General features: G+C 45.8%; 1 protein-coding gene across 7 annotated transcripts in view; it reads right to left on the reverse strand.

Annotated features, from left to right (window-relative positions):
• CEP170B (centrosomal protein 170B) overlaps window positions 1-21,193 on the reverse strand; it is a 59,781-nt gene extending 38,588 nt beyond the window's left edge. For all 7 annotated transcript variants that reach the window (XM_032110638.1, XM_032110637.1, XM_032110634.1 and 4 more), the window contains exons 1-5: window positions 21,114-21,193; window positions 19,731-19,866; window positions 7,773-7,862; window positions 4,690-4,768; window positions 1,991-2,049 (exon numbers count right to left, since the gene is read on the reverse strand). In XM_032110638.1, the coding sequence (XP_031966529.1) occupies window positions 1,991-2,049; window positions 4,690-4,768; window positions 7,773-7,862; window positions 19,731-19,835 (333 nt within the window). In that variant the 5' untranslated portion in view covers window positions 19,836-19,866; window positions 21,114-21,193. The remainder of the gene's footprint in view (window positions 1-1,990; window positions 2,050-4,689; window positions 4,769-7,772; window positions 7,863-19,730; window positions 19,867-21,113) is intronic.
• Window positions 21,194-22,075: the final 882 nt, after the last annotated feature.

The following is a 22,075-nucleotide window of genomic DNA, read 5'->3' on the forward strand; positions in this document are numbered from 1 at the left end:
AAGCAGCACTGAAACTCAAGGAAAAGTCTTGGTTTATCTTTGAAACTCCTTGCAAGGACTTCTAGAAAATTCTCTCCCATCAGGAGGGATTTGATTTATGGCACAATTGGTGCCCCGTGTTCGGCCTCATCGGAACGAAGCAAGCCAGAATGTTTTGGACAGCAGCGCGTGACCAGAAACAGAAGAAAAGAAAACCCCGGGGTCGGCCTTGAAACTCCAGGATCTCCTACCCTCAGTGCACAGGGGGGAGGAGGAGCCGTGGACTGCTGGTCAGAACTCAGACTGGGATTTCACAAGCCGATAACATCTATCAAAAACACGGTAAGCTGTCCAAAACTAGACCAAGAAACAAATCATGGGTGCAGTTCCGTCCCAAGTGGAGGCAAATATAATACATAGTTTTGAAAGCCTAGCTCATAACCATCCCTTACCAGCATCTAAAAAAGAAATACGTTGTTTGCTGTCCTGGGTAAAAAGAGAGTTTCCTGATGCAGTAATTGGAGATTTGTATTTACCATCTTTTTGGGAGAATATTAATTCTATTCTATACCATTACACGAGTCTAAGAGATGGAACGGCTCAGAAATTAACACCACCAGCTAGAGTAATTTATGAAACCCTTCCAGAGCTGGCACCTCCTGCTTCTGATGAGGAGGAGGTGTTTAAAACTCCTGCAGAGACTTCGCTGACACCCATAAAAGCAGCGGGAGATTTTAAAACCCCGCTCAAACCCTTCCCACCCTTAAAAACAGGCAGAGAAATATTCTCGGCACTCTGGGTTCCTATATCCTGCAGCTGTGTCTTTCAACAAAAAGCATGCACACCTGTGTAGAAGCTACAGCACAGCAGAAATACCCCATTTGGAGGCCATTAAATGACAATTGTAGTACACAAGAAGGTCAGAGAAGGTCACTGTGACTTAGCTCTGCAAAATCAGAAAATCCTTTAAAGAATAAACTGAGAAGAATCAGAACTCAGGCCATTTTCCACTCAGGATTCAAATCCTGAAATCCCCTTTTTTCTTAAAGGAACATTATAAATTATTTCAAGGCTCTCATCTGCATTATCTCAGTTTTTTGGCAGAGGCAATTGGAATCTATTTGAATTATTTTTTCTGAACCCTCTCTCCAGCTAGGAAAGTTATTCTACCTTAAAACAGGTTCCATATTAACACAGTAAATGAGCTATTTAGAAGTTAGTTTATTACAAGTAAATTAATAAAAGGGTGAATCCATCCAGATTATCCCTGAGTAAGTTCAATGAATCATTTGCCCAATTCTAGCTGTTAGATTTCCTATCCTCATCAAGTGCTAAACACAGAACCAGGGCTAAGAAGGCTGTACCTGCTAGCCAAGAGCTGATGCATGGCACTGATAGCCCAGTCCCACAGCTGAACATTACAGCTTTCTCGCCTAGAGGGGGTTGCTTTCCTGCCTTAGATAAGAGGATGCTTGAATATTTCTTAACTGCTACTGAACAGTGTTTAAAAAATGCCTCACTCGTAAGAGGACTGACTGCTCAGTAAGTAAAAATTGGGAGCTTGAAGGCAAAACCGAGATGGTACATATGAATAAATTAAGCAAACTTCAGCCTGATGGAGGAGGTGTGGTGGAGCTGGCCTAAGTCACCATGCTCAGAAAAGACATCTGTGCTCCACTTCTGGGAGGGAACAAGTTCTGCTGTGCTTCACCCACAAGTTTCTGTGCTGGTTGTTCTTCAACATATTACAGCTTTAAGTAACCTTTTTTGGCAGTCATGAAACATAAATAACTTGTTCTACATATTGGCACAGAGAAATCAGAATTGAGATAACTGGAAAATGTTATCTCTCCTCAAAGGAGGGTTTTATTAAGTCGAAATCCAAGGAGAGCCTCACATTTTGAAACATTTCACTGCCATCAAGAGTATTTAAATATTTCATTCTGCTTCACCATCACTAGAGTACTTAAATTTATAAAGAAAAAAGTATACCATACCCAGCCACTCTTACCTTTAATGCTTCTTCTGGGACTTTGTGTTGAATTTGTTCCAGGACATACATGTTCGAATGTACAGAACTTGTTAAGGGAAAGACAAAGGAATTGGATGGACAGAGAAATCTAGCATTTAGTCACAAAATGAAAGCAGGATCATAAAACCAGAATATCTTAAAATATGCAGGGTAGTAGAAGTTGCCTGTGCTGCAGCCCAGCATGGTCTTTGTCATGCACAGTTTGTGATGCAGTGTGCAATCACATTTGCTGGCCAGACCCACGACAACAGAGGGGCAGCAGGCAGGGGACCTGAGCAGGAGAAGCCTGGAGGAGCACCAGCAACTCTGTGCAGGACCTGGGGGAGCAACCAGAGCCCCAGCTCAGCTCACACCCTGCTCCTCTCCATTGGCTGGCAGCTTCAGGCACACCACTCAGTATCCTGGCCAAGATGGGCCAGCGTCACACTCTGGATAAGGGAGCAGCAGAGTTCAGCTCCTTGCCCAAATGCTTGGGACTATGGCACTCTCTTGCCGTGACAAGGCCTTTCAGTCACTGCAGTTTTCCAGATGCAAAGTAAATCAGGTCATGAGCTGCTGTGACCTCTTAGGAAGGGAGGAATTCACATGGTTGAGCCCAAGCAATAATCCTCAGCAACACTGTATTTAAAAAAAAAAAAAAAAGCTAGCATCTGGAATGGCATCATGAACAACCCAGTCAGCACAGCAGAAAGCAACACGGAAGAAAAAGGAAAGATGGAAAATTTTAGACTAAAAATAAACCAAGTGATACTGGCCTAGCAGGGAAACTCTGCACAGCCTGTAAGTGAAACTGTAAATGGAAAAGAGAAATGCTCTAGTACAACGGGACACAGCTGACTCGGAGACCTCAGGAGATGCTGCCATCCACACCAAGCTGACTGCAGTGTGCACAGAAAGCTCTGCTAAACAGAGTGATACCGAAGTAGCAAAGCAGAGGAAGACATTTTAGCTGCCATAGCTGTAGTACATAGTACAAAGATTACTCGAAAACCTACATTCTTAAAAATTCTCCTGTTGAGGGCAATAAATTCTAGAACTCCTAAGTGTAATCATTCGTTTCACTTGAATATCCATGTAAGGGCTGCAGGACTAAATACTTCAACTCAGCTGCTCATTGCTGAGAATTGCTTTCTATAAAAAGTTTAAACCTGTATCACAACCATTAAAACCCGCCCATACTCCAGGCACTGATTTTTGCCTTCCCAGCACTGGAGTTCACAGCAAGTCTTTCGTGCATTTCCCCAGACACCAAGAGACCAGAACACACACAAGCCACTACATCAAAAAAAAAACATTTGCAAAATTAAGAAAAGCTACAACTGAGATTGCCTATGGGACTGTCACAGACTTCATCACGGGTGCAGCAAGACACCACCTTTAATGACAAGATCCCAGATGACAGGGACCAAGACCCGAAGTATGATCTTACACGTGGCCCAGAAAAACCTGGTTTTCTGCAGATCCAGGATGCCACACATGTAAGTTTAAGCAATCCTGGTTGCAACAGTGAGTGCTCCTGCCCTGTCACTGCTGAGAGCTGAAGTACCCAGTTCCCTAGAAAACCAGTGAGGCTCAAGGTTTGGAATATTTTGAGGGCTAAAGCATGGCCAGGCACAAACAGATTATCGTGGGGACAGCAAAAGGCAGAGAAATGTGGCCTTAGGGTCAAGGATGCACAAGAGTGATCCAACCAAACATTTCCCCCCACCAAATGGTAAAGCTTAGTCTCTGCCTCTATTCTCAGAAGTGTCTGGACTGTTTTAACTGACATTTCCCCAGAAAAGAAAAAAAAACCTGGAGAAGGCACTTGCTACTTCTAAATTCAGCCTGAGTGGGCAAGGTTTGGCAGATAGAAGCAACTGAAAAGAAGTGAAAAAAGTATTAGATTACATGAAAAGACAGCAATAGGAGCCTCTACTTACCACTACTGCTCTGCAGGCTCAGAAAGGCATGCCAACATCTATGCTTATAGCCAGTCATACAGTCACATCAGGATAAAAAAAGAAAGGGATGAAAGCAAAGGTGTTTTAGCAGACACCAGCAGGATTTGTGGTCTGTAAGTAAAGCAGTAACTGCAACCTAGCTTCCCTTGCTAGAGGTGAAATGTGCTATTGATAAAGAGATTTACTCTTGCATTTTGTGGCAGAAACAATTTGCACAGGCAAACTTTAATCAATACAGAGTCAAGGGTCTGGCCACAAGCTCCACAGCTAAATGCTGAACGCTGAAGGCCTGAAAATTGTCTGAAAGAAAGCATCTGGGTGAAATGACTAACAAAACAATGCAAGCTGAATGAAAAAAAAAATAGAAGATGATAGTTCATACAAAAACATATGAACTATGTTTGCTCCTGGCTGGTACCAGCTACAGTTGCCACCCAAGTAAAAAAAAAAAAATGCAACCCTTCCATAGGAGGAGACTGAAGAGGCACCTCCACAGTCACTACTGCCAGTGCAGGGCCTGATCCAAAGTCCAATGAAAAAGCAGGCACCATGAATAATGTGCTCTGAATTAGTTTCATGGTGGAGAAACACAAGTTTATGATCCATCCAAAGGCTCCAAGAGGCAAAACAAACACCTTACTCAGTAGTCACTCAGTAGCCCTGGTACCTCTTCATGCAGCAAACAGCGCAAAACCCAAACAAAGCCTGAGTCCAAATCCTCTTCAGAAAGGATATCATAGCCGAAGCGAATGACATCATTCAGTTTCAGGGTGATGTACTTCTGGTCAGGAATCCTCACATCATTGACAAATGTCTGCAGGAGAGAAGCACAGGAATGGGTTTTGACTGAGGGTATCAGGGTGATAAGATTTCAGAGGGACGGTGCTCCTGGAGGGCACCCATGCCCATCTGCCGATGGCAACGCACATACTTGGGGTGTGCCAGCACCAAGGCAGGAGCTAGGAGCTAAGTTTCCTGGAAAAATCAACACCAGCAAGTAGCTCCCATGGGCAAGTCAGAGCACCCCAATTATGCTTCAATTATGTGAAGGGACCTCTAGGGAGATTTACCTTTGCACCAGCTGCAAATACAATTTCAGTCCCCGACTTGAACAGGTAAATGAGGCGCCTGAAGTTAGGAACTTCAAATGCTCTTGGCTCTCCTACACCCATCTCAACCAGCAAATGGTTGCAACTCATGATCTTAATTACTAAGCTAGGAATCAGCTTTCTGCTGGATGGCAAACAAGACTGGTGTCAGCCCCAAGGCCTGATAATTTCAAAAGCAAAGCCTATCACAGAGGAAGGGGAAATGAAAATGCACAGGGAAACGGGATAAAAATTTACAGCAGCATCACCATGACACCTGAGGCCACACTGTCCAAGAAAACCAAACCATTTGTGCTAAAAATTCACACACTCCTTTTTCCCATGCCCCAGGCAGTTAATTGAGGCTGAAAGAAGCTAACATCCTTCTAAAGGTGCAAGAAATGTATTTCGCAGCTGTGAATAAATGTCTTTGATGTCTCTGCTTTCTGAGGGGACCCACTATGAAACAATTCTCACAGACCAACCGAGGATCAAATCAAGCATGCGTGGATATCTCTCACAAATAAATCCAGGTACTTTTGCAATGACCTGGGCCAAATAAAAATGAGAAAGGGCTGAAGAAGCCCTAGGGTGCTGATGGGGATTAGATACTCCCACAGTAGGATTTGAGGCAGTCAGACACCAGGAATTACCCTACTTGGCAAGGTGGGATTCACCCAGCCTCTCAGCCCAGGAACCTGCTGCTGGGGCTTTATACCATTAATGCAAACGCAGCTGAGGAAACAAAATTATGCTAGAAAATGAATTTACATGTTTTCACGACTGCAGCACAGTCTTCTGCCTTCTCACTTCAGCCAAGCCAAACATGCATGATAAGACCTAGTATTAACCACAGAGGAAAAATAAATGCTAGAGCAGGAAACTAGAACCTCGGCAGACAACAGTCCCCAGTTTCCTGGCAATTTACAGAAGAGCTGAGAAAGAAGCCTGTAGTTTCAGAATAAAAACAGTGCAGCTAGTTAAAAGGCATGGAATTCCAATTTGCATTACATTTTTTAATATTTAAAAAACCCACATCAGTCACATCTAGAACAGGAATAATTGTTTGCTGAATTTTCTTCAAAACAAAAGTCTGCAAGAACACATTTTGATAGTTACTTATTTGACCGTGGTTACTTCAGATAAAATAACTCCAGTAAAATGCTTAATGCAGGTAGAAATGCTACCTTTAAAAACAAAAAACTCTGAAGAGAGACTGCACAATTACCTGAACATTATAACAAAAACAATACAAAACAGTTTGACAATTAATATGAACCAGATTATCCAGCAAAGCCACATAATGCATTGCTGACTACTCAAAGTCAAATAAAAATTAAAGGAAATTCTGAAAATGGATTTAAAATCAAGGTCCTCCAAAGTGATTTCTTTTGTTTCAGGGGGGAAAACAAGTTTTTGTGACACTTTTCAAATAAAGACATGTTTCTTGCATGTAAAATTTGGTTTGGCCACAACAGTTTTTTTCAATAGAAGTGTTTGATTCAGCTGCAGAAGACAGGCACCGCTGTAACTCCTTTTACTCCACTGTCTCTCTAAGCATGTCTACTATTAAAATGTTGTAAATTCATATACTTTAGCATGTGCAGATAGAAAATAATTAGTGGTACAAGCCTTCCTTCCCTTGCAATCAGAATTTTCAGCTGTTATTTTGCCACCATGAGTTAAATACCAGGTTTTGAACCAGGGATCCAGCTAGAGCCCAGACCAGTTACTGGAAATATTCCCATTTCAGCAGGGCTCTCTGCCTTCAGCTATTAGGCTGAGAAGGATTAGCCCTCATTCTTGCTGTGTTCAGATGCCAGAAGAGGCAGAATGGTTGAGGGCTGCTTTAGCCACTGTTTTTGTACAAGCTTCAGGGCTCCTCTTGTGGTTTTGTGGTTGTGATGGTGGAGGGCTTCTGTTTCCAAGTCCAAAACAATGGCTGCAGTAAAACCCCCACTGGGAAGACAATTATGTGAATCTAGCTTAGGCCTGCTCCAGCAGAGGAATAGCTCCACTTGTATGAAGAAACTGCCAAAACAGAGGCATGCTATGACATTAGGACATTTTTAACAACAGTGGTGTATTTAAATATCATGGAACTCAGGTGCCTAACACCACTGCGTGAGTTGGACCAGAGCAAGGGTTAAGAATCAGTCAGGCTCAGTTCCCTCTCCCTTGCTCACATTATTCCTCAGTCTTCATGCAAACCAGGCTCAAGGCAGGCAAAAAAGCAATTTTTATTATTTAAAAAAAAAAGAGGTGGTTTTAAGTAGGCTCTCCCCAACAAAATTAAATGTCCCATCATCCCATAAATCACTCCGTGCACTGACAATTGAACCATCAAAAGGTCACCCTGCTCATGCTGAACAGCTGCTCCAGAATCTCCACCAGTTTAAAGTTAACATCCCCAACACAAAACTGAATTTATTTCCTCCCCTTTTGCAAGAGGCTTTATGGTTTTGTGAGCCCTAAAGCGTTCTGCAAGGACACCAGTAGAGAGGGGGAAAAAGTAGTACAATACTCACCAAGGCTTCCCCCTCCCAAGAGGAGATGCTACATGACCTCCACCTCAGGCCTTGCAAATAATTATGCATGTTTGGCTTAACTCATGCCAACAGCTGCAGTGACCCAAAAGGGTCTGAGAGCAGGATTCAGCGAGTGCACGAGCACTTGCAGACTCAGCACAGTGTGAAGTCGTCCCTGCCAGCTGGGAGGTTTGGTACTCACCCCGTTTAAGCTTCCGAGATCCTTCACCCAGTGCTCATCCTTCTCCTTGTCATAGTTGATTACAGCGTGCTGCTTATCCACACTGCGGGACTGGCAATGGAAGCACAATGAGCGTGAGACGGGTCAGGCATAAGAGACACTGTTAACCAGAGCAACATTGAGACATTAAACTGACTTCATATGGGGTAGGGGGACAGAGGGGGAAAGCAGAAAGGATTAAATACTATGTACTACTATATATAATTGAAGGATAAGCAGTAAATGCTTCCATGGTTGTTTGCAGAGTTTGAAGACAATACACTATTTGCATGGAGAAAAGAGAAAGTTTTTAAAAAATTGCTGAAGGCTGTCAAGACTATGCCATAATTTCAATAAATTATATCAATACACACTGAACAAAACCAGTCAAACTGAAAGCCTAGGGGCCAGGATCTGAGCCAGCATGAGCTAGAAGAGCTCCATTTTTCAACTGCTGAGGCAAATGGCCTCATCACTAGAGATGATACTACTTGGGATCATTTCTTCCTATTTTTCAAAGGAAAAAAATTATTAAGTTACAAACTAAACTTATTCCTAAAAATTTACACTGTTCCCAGGATTATGTCCTGGAATTGATTTAAATTTTAGGATGTGTTCCAAGTTAGAGAGAGGTTAGTAAAACTGGAATGAGAAAGCACGCAACTCCAGGAAAATTTAAATCGTAAGCTGGGTTTGAGAACACTGAACTTGACAGTGATCTGGTGCCACTGGCTTTGTCACAATGCACAAGTAATGCACCTTATCTTCAAAAGAGAGTATGACACTTGAGCAGGCATTGTGTCAGACTTCTGAAGAAGTGCTATAACAAGATGTATGAATAATTTTGAAATATGGTGTGTTACAGCTATAAAGACACCAGACTGTCTGTATTTAGACCTGCTGCCTCTCGTAACTCGAATCCTTGCTGCAGTTGACCCCAGGCAGTTGACCCCCAGCAGTCGCTCCATCAGCACATACATGCAGCACTGAGACCTCCCTGGTATCTCAGGCCAGGGGAGTGGAGGGCATGCCACCAGAGCAGAGAGAACAGCCAGGCTCCAAGTCAGCTAATCCTCTTCTTCCTGGGTACCAACCAACAAGTTCTTGCTGAAAAGTCCTTCCCTTTTGCCAAGTATAAACACACTGGTTTCCACAGCACAGCTCTCAGCAAGCCATTATCTGGCTTCTTGCAAGCATGCAGAGGCAAAGATTGTTTCAGGGAATTCCTTGGTGAAAACAAAAGAGGCTTTTTTCACACAAACTGCTACTGTTTGCAGGAATTTCTTCTGGCCCTGCCAGTGTCAAGCACATTGGAAATATCACAACACCTGAGAACCTCCTTCCCCTGCAGAGCATCCATCAGCCCAGGAGACACATCCTCCAGATTAACCCTGAAGTACCAACATGAACTAAGCATATACCTGGCCAGAAGCTTGCCCTTCCACTTTGCAATGTCCCTCACACTATTCATGACATGTCACCCCAAGCAGAGGCAGTGAGGAGAGGAGCAAGTGACCCCATGGCTCCAGCTCCCTCACTAATACAGTTATCTCCATACTGCTGGACTTAACAAGGAAGCACTTCATGTTTGCTACCCAACTGATGCTGCTCAGACAGCAATTACCCCAACCAAGACACAAACAACAGTTGGTGGGACAGGCAGAGACAACATGGTTGGGGACATCCCACCCATGTCTCCTGCTATGCTGAGCACTAAACATGAGAACCAAGACACAGCAATGCCCTCCCAGGAGGAGCACACAAAAACCCCGCGCCCCATGCCATCCCCACACTTGGTGTCTGACCCCTGACCTCAAGGCAGGGCAGGTCTTAAGCATCTGCAGTGCGATGCTGCTGCTTCTCTCATTATTCACACCAGGTGCAGCTCCTCGGTCTATTTTTCAATGACCCAAGTGGCTGTGGCAGGTGTGTGCAGTGCAAGGTAAGGATGGTCCAGGTGAGGACAGTCGAGGGACATTGCCCAGGCCCTGCAACTCAGCATACGGCCCTGAGGACAAGAAGAGTCTCCAGTCACAGCCTCAGGCATCAGAGCAGCTGATCCTACAAAAGCTGGGGCTGTTCCTGACCTGTCACATGGTCCCTCACACCCTTTGGAGGGATGCAAGCCCAGAGTCTGTCCCCACAACAACCTGGCTGTGTGAGCACTGCACCTGGACTGGGGCTCCCTGGAGGACTCACCACACCTCACCTACAAAGCGGAAGGGGTAGACCATCCCTTCTCCCTATCCATGGGCATTTATGTACTGTGCTTCATCCCACTGGAGTCAAAGACAACCATGCACAGGGGACTGTGCCTGCACAGCACAGATGTGGTCTGTCTTATCTGTGATCCCTCTGCTACTCAAAATTGTGGACGTCACTGCTCCCAACAAGATGCAAGGGAATGCTGATTAACTGGGGCAGCAGTGTTTGCTTTAGCTTTTTACAGTACATCATGGAGGCTCATTTAAAGATTAACAGATTCTAAAGGCAGAACAAACCGTTTAGCCCCCTTCCAAGGGCAGAAAGGCTTCCATCCCAAAAAGTTAACCCAGACAAAAAATTGGGGTAGATTTCATCTGGTATCTGATTTTAAATGAAATCACAGATCACTTAAAAAGAAGTTTATTTTTGGGAACCAGCTGTCTCTGAAAAATTCAGTTTGCCCTGCATCTGACCCTGATGTAAGTGAGCACAGCCTTTGGTCTGCTGTGTTCCACAACAGCTGACTTCAGCCACTCAGGGGTCCCCAGTCAGATGAGGGTCATCTCAGGGGAGCAGACACGTATTCTAGCAACATGATATTCCCCTACATAAATGCACGAAGAGGTCACCAAAGGAACCCATTTATGCCACTCTGTTTTTCAAGGAAGTTCCGGCTGTGTTCAAGAAAGCCCACAGCAAAAGGAGTCAAAACAACATGCAAAATCTGACCCACAGTCTTCATACAACCTCTCACCATCTCTTTAAGAGCACATCAGGAACAAGGCAAACTGTTATGCTGATTGCACTTCTGTGAAATTTCATGCTTTTGTGGAGAAGAGAGGCATTTTCTTAGTTTTGTTTATGTTATGCTAGAAAACATCACAGGAACTGGCAGCAGGAGTTCCTAGGGGCCTGTCTCCAAGGAAACTCAAAATAACTAAAATCACACCTTATTTATTTTAATGCAGACTTGCCAAAGGTCACTCTTACTTGAGAACTGAGGTGTGGTTTATTTCAACATCAGTCACATTTAACATAAACTGCTCTTGCGTGCAGCGACAGCAGCAACCCGGTGGCTGACGGTGCTTTTGTCTCAGAGAGGAGCAGGCTGCCTCAATCCCACTTCCCAAGAGGAGACTAACCAGTCTCCATGCTGCTAACAGCTGAGAGCCCAAGAACAGTCCTGCAGAAGTCACTTCAGCCCAGCAGGCCAGTGGTTTCTAAGGAGTGACCTGCTGAATCACAGAAAGTGTTTTAAGAAGCCTGAGTCAACACATTACAGAGCTGCCCATGGGTGCAGAGCTCCCAGCCGTCTGCAACTTCACTGAAAAGATTTCAGCCATCTATAAATTGAAAAACTGCAATTAAGTTGACTGAATCACTAATATAAGAGGACTTCCTAGCCTAAATGCACATGTGCACCAAATACTGAGTCTTGCTTAATGATCAGCCATGACCTCCACCAACAAAAGGCAAGACTGATCCATCTGTCAGGAGAGGCTAGAGGGGTCCAAGACAAAAAAACCCAACAGAATTTCCAATGAAGTGTTAATAAGAAACCTCAATTACCTATCCAGATATCAAAAGCAAAAAATAACCAGTACATCCTTGCAGTTAATCTGTTTCACCAGAAAAGCAATTGTGATGGGGTGAGCAGCAGTCCTGAGCTACAGGTAAGAGATCTGAACAGCCAAACCGGAGCTAGAACACCTCAGAGGAGGTTGAGAAGGGGAAAAGAAGGCAAGGAAGGGAGGTATTCTCTTAAGCACTGGTGATCTGCAGGCAAGAAACAAGGCTACACTCCGACAGGCTGGGAATGAAGGAAGAACATAGCATTCTCACCATGTCCCAACACTGGACCTGCTATCAAATGAAAACAACTCTCAGGAAAACACATGTGCTCTTCTGATTAAGAACATTTATACTTCTCTGCAGGGAAAACATGGACACTGATTTGTTACTACACTCAGCCCTCATCCACAGCTGGAATTTCCAGACATTCAAATCACTTCCTAATATAAGGTTGTGCTGCTGTTCTGTCATACTATCTACCATGCATCATGTTTTAAATACCTAGTAGACAAAATGCACACACAGCATATAACTGAGGATGGAGGTACTTCATATATAGCTCTTCTTTCTTCCAAGATCACATTAACCAGATAGTCCAAAACATAGGAATGGTACATGTGGGTCTGCCAGTCCCACAGTGGTGCTGACACCTTGGATCAGCAGTCTCCAATCAGCCGTGCAACTAGGCAGCTCACTTGTGAGTCTCAAAACTGCACACATCATCAAATCAGCAAAATCAGCTTCAAAAGCTTGCAGGAATCTCCATGGAGGCACAAATGCTACGTGTGCTGCACATACCCAACAGCTTTGTGTTTTGTGAAGGGTCTGATCCACAGAACAGGGCACTCGGGATGAAAGGATGAGCTGCAGACATGCCAAGCAAAATCCACAAGGAAAAAAGACTTGCCTAGGAAGGCAGGAGGAGAAACAGAGCCAGACAGCCTGTGTTTCCCCACAGGGCCAGGGAGCAGACGCAGCTCAGCTGTCTAAGTAGATACAGATGCTACTTTTTTCTCAGGAGAATTACCATGGGTGAAAACGTACTGGTTGGGGTTGAGATTTGGACCTCAGCCCTGCCAGTGTCGTGAGGCGTCGTGGTATTGGAGATAAAATAAACAAACATGAGCAGTTTCCCTGTTCCTCACTGCAGTCTGCTGTGCACTTCTGGCACAAAATAACTGCAGCGTTCTGGTGGCAGCATGCAATAAAACAGTTGCTCAAATACTTTCCATAGTGAACAGGTTACATTTCTGCCAGTACTGTGCTCTGCACAAGTGTCCCAGTAAGGAAATATAAACCTCTGCAGGTGTCCCACTTTAGAGTGGAGACAGACAAAACCAAATTTAAAAAAAAAAAAATCCCTTGCATTCTGGCCTGAGATGCGAATTTTGCTCTTCAAAAGTAAGAAGCTGGATAACATTTAATGACAGATGTGAACACTGGGTCTCCCTCTTTCACCACAAAGCATTTCACAGCGTTGCATGCACTGGCCCGTTCAGTACTTTTCCAGAACATCAGTGAACGCTCCATCCTGCCCCAGGCTGGTTGCAAGAGTGCCACCCCTGTGGCAGCCTGATTGCTCCCAGGGGCAGGTGCTGCCAGCTTCTAATGACTCTGCCTAAGCAGACAAATCTCTTCAGCAAGTGTAGCCACCTCATCCTGGGGCTCACTCACTTTACAGCTCCCAGGCTGCAGAGGCTCCTGCCTTCAGCTTTGCTGCAGCCAAGATCATGGGCTTTGTGGATCTGTGGCTGAACCAGGGCCTGAGTATTCAAGCAAAATAAGGCACTGAACAAAAGAGAGAAATCCCCCAGGAAAATGAAACTGTAATCCCCACAGCTTGGCAAAGGGATTTGGAGGCTGGCATGGTTCCCGTAAAAACTTAACCCGTTATTTTGGGGTAAAATGGGTTTTTGCTTGCTGGTTCCCCATGCCCAAAGTGAACTGGTTCAAGTGACCCAGGGTCAGATCCTGACCGCAGGCAGGGAGCATGCTGCCCCACAGATGCACTGGCTTTCCCTTTGTTTTACATGGCCACCCAGGAGGCATGGAAAAGCATCATTTTAGGTGGGACAGAAGCCTGAATTTTTATAGTGCATCTGAGCTGCTACTGCCTGGATCAGGATCTCATACAAGGAAGAGGTCCCTGTTTTCTCTGCCCACTCCAGAGTGGGACAAACCCTGCTTTGGCAGTCCAGGCTTCCAGCACCTTGCCAGCTGCATGAAGCCCCCTCAACCCTAACAACTACCTGCCTCCAGTGCCACCATCACCTCTCTCCCTACACTGCCTCCAGCAATGAACTGCCCTCCAAAGTCTGCTGGTCCTGCTATGCCTCCAGCCTCCTACACCCACATCTCATCAGGCATCGTAACCTTCTCCCATCAACTGCACATTAACAGAACACAATGGGACAAGGAAGAGCCAAAAAAACAACTCTAGACCTGGAAATACAGGATGTGCATCCTTCCTCCCACAGCTGCTCTCCCAGCACCTGGAAACACTACCTCTCAAAAAGCAGCACGCTCCCAAGGCTAGATCCATTCCCTTCTGTAAGACACTTACTTCCTTTGTAACACCTAATGAATTACTCTTAGCAATTCCCAACACCCAGGGACTAACTTAGGTGCTTGTTCACACCCTCCGGATAACTGCAGCGAAACAGCACGGGCGGGGCATCTCCATGCCCCAACTACAGCTTCCCACATCAACCCTGCACTTCCATGGGGAAGGAGGTCCAGACACAAAAACCAGCAGAGATTCCCCTCAGCTTCTTCTAGGAGCTCCCAGTGCTGGACGTGAGCAATGGAGGGATACAATTTCTGCACTGTAGTGAATTCACCTAGAAGGACCAGGAAAAAGATCACCTACCAAGTTCACACCATCTGCTTCTTCCCAGCATAATGTTGTAGACAACCTACACCACACCTATTCACATTTGTTTATGTATGCAGTTACTAAACTACATAGGAGAGACATCGTATTATCAAGTATGGCCCAGGGAAGGCAGGATACATCAGGTCAGTGAAACCTTAATTTGACCAGATGTCACACACAGGCAGAGTTCATCTTTGCACTCTATTATTTGTGGAGCATGCCGTGCACCCTGCATACCAGACACAGAACAGATCCTGCGGGGAAAAATATCCGGGAACGACACAATAACAGATTGCATCTTCATGCCTATGTACACAGGGGCAGAGGCAGGATTACACAGGCAGCCTTCAGCAGCCTTCACACTAGTGTGTTGTAACTGCTCTGCAGTTATAAACACTTGACTTAGCAGCCATAAGAATATTCCTTCAGTGCCTAGAATGCTTGTAATTCCCTGGCTTTTTAACAGAGCAAGCTAAAAAGAGGAAAACACAGTATTGTTACCTTTATGTGATTCACCAGAAGAACGAACTTGTGTGTTCAGCTCACAAGGCCCTACCACTTGAACTGACTAATTGGTATCATAAACAGCATGTGAAGTCCCATCTGGACCAGTGACAGATGCTTGGCTAGGAGCTTTTCTCAGTTCTCTGCTGACACCAGAATAATAGCAAGTCCTGACCCATCTCAGGCCTAAGGGCGATGCTGCTCAGCAGCCACATCCTGTAATGCCCGCTTAGCCCACACTGAGCAGCTTCTGCCCTATCTGCACCACCCCCTCCACTTTTCCAAGTCCTGCTGCTCCTCCTCTCACTGCACAAACAGAATCCTTACACTTCCTCACTTAGCCAAATCTTCATCTCTTGGTGAAGCTTTATAGAGTAGAAATCCAACCACTAGATGCAAAGATCTGACCTCTGGCTTCCTGAAACACAAGTGAAAAGATTGAAGAAGCACTCTGGAAGTATCATTACCCTCTTGGCTTGTCCTTGCCCTTTCCTTGAGAGCTGCTTTGACCACTGTCTGAGCCAGGATGCCAGGTCAGGTGCACCTTGATCTAATCTAGCACAGCTGCTCTTACATCTACACCCCAGCCTTGTCAGTATCTGCACCCAGTTCCTCTTTGCCCAACCTGCGATGCTTCTGCACTCCATCCCCTCGCCAACCTCACTCCCAGATGAAATTACTTAAGACAATAGTATCAAGTAGGTCCCTGCTGACCACATTCAAACTCCAGGTTTTATTCAAAGGTTTGGAACTTGGTCAAACACATTTAGATTATTGATTAGCGAAAAAAACAGACCACCACCTTCAACCTAGTCATTCACTCTCGAAAAGCTTCACTGCCCCAGCTCTACAATGCCAGAACTTCAAAGAACAGGTTAAATATACTTTAAAATAATTGAACTGAAGAAAACAGCATTTTTCTCAGAGTTGCTCACAGCTAAGACCAAAGAAGGGAGATAAATGATTGCATCCAGAACACACTGCCTAAAACAGACGCCTGGAAAATAAACTCTCATCCCAAACAGCTACAAAGTTTAGCAGAGTTATAAGCAATTGCAAACAGTGTCTCCTGATAGGAAATGTCAGGCTGTCTCAAAAGGCACACAGGATAAAGGCATAAAACAGAAAGCACCATGGTGCCTGCACCTACCCCGGCTGTAACTCACACTCGTGTGCAAACTCACCCAGTGTAGGACAATCACATGCCCAGAGCATCACTCTAAAGGGAGGGAAATACTCAAGAGAGCACTGGTTAAACATTTTTATTCCACAAATTTTCCAGTAAACATCACTCTCAAACAAAAACAGGGAAATCATGACCCTGCTTTCCATTCTGTTAAATATTTACATTTTGCAAAAAAGCAAAAAAATGTTTTGTTTAGGAGCAGAGGGGAATGCTTTAATGGTTAAGGGAAATTTTCGAGTTTGCAAAATGTTTGTCCCCTAAGTATCCATCACATTAAGCAAGTTATCAAAGCTGATTAAAATGGCAGCTACATCTCCCAAGAAGGATGTTGGGGGAGGGAAAAATTATTTTCTTCATGACGATCCAAAAACTTTTTTATTTTTCATTTTTAAAAAGAGTAAACCTTTTTAGAGCTTTACTTCCTACCACCCCCAAGCTTCACATTAAATACCCACACCAGTGCAGGTTAGTGAAGGTCCAGATTTCCACACTCTTGCAGTTTGTTGACTGTTACCTGAAGGAACCAGGGAGGCTGTTGAAGAAATCAAACACTTTTCTTAGAAAGAGGGCAGAATTGAGCCCTTGGCTCTGATAGCAACACTGCATGCCAAGCTACAGCTACACCACACAGCATTTTCACCCATGCATTAACATTCAAACCCAATGTAAATCTCGCATTTACTTGTACTAGAAGCTTTAGAGAGCTGCAAAAACATTTAAAATATTTCTAATCCTCTTAGCAGGTATAGAAGATATCAAGGTAGATTATGTTTCTCCACTATCACACCAACTTAATTTTAAGATGAAAGACTCTGGGTTTCTTCACCTCTTTGTTAATGAGAAAGCAAATCCACTACTTGTATTATGAAATAAGAAAACCAGACAAAACTAAAGCTTGATTGTTTGGTGACAAAGCCATCCTTTTTTGCCGTTTAGAGATCCAATACCTTGAGACAGCATGTTACAAGAAAATATCGAAAGACAAGACACTCCTAAAACAGTAAAATGAGAAGGGCATGACTGCAGGTGTCCAGGACAAGGATTATCTCCGTGTTGTATGTTTGAGCACAGTGTCTCAACAGGGACTCAACATGGTCTCAACAGGGAACCACAAACCATATCACGATGAAATCAATAAGCAGTAACAGCCTTAAAGATGAAAAAACACTGACCAGGTCACTTAGTCACTGCCAGTCTGTTCCCAGCTGTGCACTTTAAAGGATTAAATGTCAATATCTCAAAATGTATATGGAAAATAACTGTGCTGTGAATATACAGTTTCAGGGTCAGTACCACAGAAATACTACAAGGTGCAAATAATTGCCACAAGAGCTCTGTCCATCTGCTCTGATAACTGCCCTGCTTCTTAAGCTTCTCCCAAGACAAATGATTGTGCCAGTCTGCACAATGATTTTGTGACATGGACAGTCACAGTAAGGAAAAAGTCTATTTTTAGATCTTGTCCTCCATCTGCTCACACACAATTCTGCTTGGATATCAAGTCTCTCTGTTCACAGCTTCTCTTCTGCTCTCAGTCTTCTCTTCTGCTCTCATTTGGAGCCCCAGGTAGCTCTGGAAAACATCTTTATAAGTAAATGGCTAGGAAAAGAATGTGCTGTGCTGTTCAAAACAAGACCTTACATGTGAGCCAAGAAAAAGCTTTATTACTGGAGGTAGCAGCCTAGTATGTTTATAAAGTGTCACATGAACACAAGCTGCTGGCTTTTATAGACAATCCAGAGCCTTCACTCAGGTGAAATAATGGAAACCTCTTTTAATACCACCCACCACCTACAAGCCCCCAAATACAACCATTTCACAGATACTCCTGGCTCTTTCAGGAATCTCAATTCATTTACCTTGTAGAAAAGTGCATAGCAAATGAAGAGCATCACAAGGTTGGGTACTCCACAAGCAACACTCACAAGCCAGCTCAGACTTGCAAAGAACCATGAAATACTCTGGTTGGTATGGAGTGGCTCACAATCCATGATACCCAGTTAATCCCATAAGCAACTAGAGAAACAAGCTGTGCATTTTAAGCATAACTGATATTTGGGTACTTTTATTTAAGCATGCACAGTTTGAGACATGATTTTCAGAGTACTGAAATCTGACAGTAAAAAAAACCCAAAACCCCAAGTACCTTCACAAGATATTAAGATGGGCGGCCTAAAACTCAGACCATTTCTGGAAACCATGGCCACTGAGTGTTTTCTCCCTTCAAGTTATGAGAGAAGACAGCAATCAGGTTTCTGAGCAGCCAAATGCAGGCGTACAGCAAATATCAGGATATTTTTAATGTGTCACCTTTACATGCCTCACCAGCCAGACATGTAGAAACACAAAGTAAGAGACAGTGTGATTCATGGGAGAACCCAAACAAATGATCTGCTGTGGAGCAGGAGTTTCTAACTCTACCCCTGCAGCACAGCCATGCCATTCACTGCCAGCAGGCAGAGCAGGACAAACACTGCAAGCTCTCCTTTTGTGGACACTGACATTTTGTTACAGCTAGACAGCACCTTGTCCTCCAAGTACACCTTATACAAGAATTTCTACCTCTCTAAACAGACCTCTTACTAACATATCATACAAAATCCCTGCAGCGACTACAAACACAGCCTCCTCAGTAGATCATTAACACAGCATTTAGGACATACCTGTGATCAGGTCAGCAGTGGAAATTATGAGGAGGGAGTCTCCATTGTGCAGGCAGCTTCCTAATTTTGCCACCAACAGGAACACGTGCCACCTTCACAAAGGGGCAAAAGGGGGACAGGCAGGTGCAATCAAACATTTTTTGTGCATTTAAGTACTCATGGCATAGGTCTAGCAGAGGCACTAATTTAATTCTGAGCTTCTACAAATTCCTGAGCTAAACTGCTCCTGTCAAAAGCTCTTTGCAAGATTCCAGCTCCATTTGTCTGGAGTGACATCTACTACATTATGCTGTCAAACATCAGACCACAGTCAACACTTCAGACATGTTGGATTAGGTCCAGCAGAGACACATGCTGGTATGGAAAGTACTGACAGAAGCTGCAAGTTTGCCCAAGTAACACAATTACTTTGGGAAGGGGTCACCAGCCTACTCACTCCACCAAAACAGACTTCCTCTGCTAAACATCAGTATTTTCTACCACGATAAAAACACCTAAGTGAGAAATACCAGCATAAATAATTTAATCCAATTTAAAGGGAAAAACAGGTAAACAAAAAACCCTGCCTGCATTCAAATCACATGTAAACAGCACATGTATTAAAAGCTAAAAAAACCAGCAGCATAATCGCAGATCAGGACAGAACTGTTTACTACTTCTAGTAGCATCAAGACAGTTAATCTATTTGATTAATCTCCCACCACTACGGAGCCTATCCATCTGATGACACGGCAATTTGAAAACCTCACTTGCGCTGTCACAAACATGAAGTCTTCATGGGAAACAAAGACACACGATAAAAAGAGGAAGTTCCTTTCAAAAGGTGTCACTTGAAGAAGCATCAAACATCTCTATAGATCCCCAGCATTACATACACATCTACTGCATCTTCGGGAGAAATAATAAAAATAAATAAATAAATAAAGCCACGTTACCTGGAGCATGAGTTCACAGTCATCTCTGCCAACAAATATCATCTCCCGAGGGAGCCGATGGCGAATGCCAGTGCTGCTCACCAAGAACCACGAAGTCACGCTCATTTTGGCGCTTGGCACTTAACCTTTATACATCCTAAACACAAAAAAATCCACAAGACAGAGTGAGCTATTAATGAAGTGTGCAAATACAACAGTGTGTAGCCACCATTGCCAAATTTCCCTCTACCATGGGACCCAACACTGCCTCATGCACTTGTGTTCCTATCTTAAATCTCTGGTGACAACAAGCAGTTGTGAAGTGTCTGCCAGGACCTGCTGCCCATGTGCCATGGGTAGGAGTTCTGCAGCCTGAAAATATTCCTACAGCAAAGTAAGACTAAGGGTCTGAAGAAAGGATTGTTTAAAAAATTGAAGCATCCAACTTCAATGAAATTATGAAGTATGGTGGGAAAAGAGAAGAGAAAAAACCAATCTCTTTTCCAGAACATTTCCTCATCACTACCACAGCGCTACGCAGCTTGAGCTTTCCCCATCATCAAAGATGTGGACCAGCACATTAGTGAGGTGACATAACGTGGCTCCTCTAACCTTTCACAGTGCATTCCCAGGAGCGCTTAAACCAGTGGGAGGGAGGAGACCAACCTCCCTATTGCTCATCCCATTTCCACCCTGATGTAAGCTGGGAGCCCACAAATCCTTCCTTCCTTCCTTCCTCCCCCGCTGCATGGCCGGTTCAAACACCAAACTGCTCTGCTACCCCAGGACAGGAAACACAGGCTGCGATTCCCACCGGGGGTTTCGGTGCTCAGCAGGCGGAGGAGCGGCAGCTGTGACCTGCGTGCGGCACTCACCGGCACTCTCCCGGCCACACCTGTTTGTTGTCGCTGCTACAGCCCGGCTGCGGGCAGCCTGTTCCTGCGGCCTCTCCGCCTTCCTCTCCCACAACATCCCATTTTCCTCTTCCTGGCTGAAGGAAGGAAGATTCAGTGGCACACGCCAGGTTCTCGCCTTCCCCTCACCCACCTCCCGGGCTCCCAGCTGCATTCCTAAGCGCACCGGGAGAAGATCTCCATTTTACCCGGGCTGCGCGGCGCTCCCCGGCCCGACCGCCGCCTCACCGGCCCGGGCGGCCCCGGGGCGCGCAGGTGGGGATGAGTGACCTCCGCGGGGGGACGGGGACAGCCCGCACGCCTCCCGCCGCCTCCCTACCGCGCCGGGAGCCGGCGGTCCGGGCTGCCGCGCCCGTGTCACGACACGCGAGCGGCCCCGACACACCGCGGCCCCGACAAAGCGCCCGGGGAGGGGAGCCGGGAGCCGCCGGCACAGCCCTTTGTGTGCCGGCCCCGCAGCCCCCCGGCCCCCGCCCGCCGCCCGCCCTACCTGCTGCGGCCCTCGGCGCGGTGGCAGCCGGGCGCCGCGCCCCGCCAGCCGGCTCTGCCTGCCCCGCGGGCCGCTCCCGGCGCCCGCCCCGCTCCGCCCCCGCGCCGCAGGTTCCCGACGTCAGGAGGCGGCTCCAGCCCTGCCGGGCCCGGCCGGGGGAGGCGGCGGTTCCGCGGCCGGGCCCGCACCCGGCTCGCCGCTGCTCGTGGAGCACCTGAGCGAGCGGCAAGTGCCCGCGGGACTCTGGGTCGTGTGTCATTGCTGCAGGGACACAACCATGGGATGGTTTGGGTTGGAAGGGGCCTTAAAGGTCATCTAGTTCTACCTCGCCACCTTGGGCAGGGATGCCAGCCAGCACACCAGGTTGCTCGAAGCCGCATCCAGCCTGGCCTTAAACACCTCCAGAGACGAGGCATCCACAGCTTCTCTGGGCAACCTGTGTCGTTGCTGTGCCCTCATTCTCAGAGGGGCTCAGTGAATGCCAGCAGAGCTTCTGACACCTCTCTGACCAGGGTGCAGCCGTCCCTGACCTGGGAAGGCACAACATGCAAGCTTGATGCCGTGGGACTGGAGATGCTGCCTCTGCTAGACCCTGGAACCAGACCCAACACCAGCCCCTTCTTCCACCCAAGTGAGCCCCAACACAGCCTCTTCTTCCACCCAAGTCCCAACACCAGCCTCTTCTCCACCCCAAGTCCCAACACAGCCTCTCCAGCCACCCAAGTGAGCCTCAGCACCAGTCTTTCTCTTCACTAGGCTTCGGATCCATCTCCACATACACTCCTTGTCCTCTTGCAGGGCAGTACCTAAATGCAGTTGGGAGGACTGAGTTAATCTTGAGCATCTAACCATGGAATAAGAGCCTGAAATGGGTGCTGTGAAAGGACATGCAATTTTATGAGTTCTTTTCAGTTGTAGGTAACTAGAAAGATCTGGAGAACAGTAAGTGCAGCAAGTGATGA

The sequence above is a fragment of the Corvus moneduloides genome, chromosome 6 (assembly GCF_009650955.1).
Source record: "Corvus moneduloides isolate bCorMon1 chromosome 6, bCorMon1.pri, whole genome shotgun sequence".
NCBI classification, from domain to species: Eukaryota; Metazoa; Chordata; class Aves; order Passeriformes; family Corvidae; genus Corvus; species Corvus moneduloides.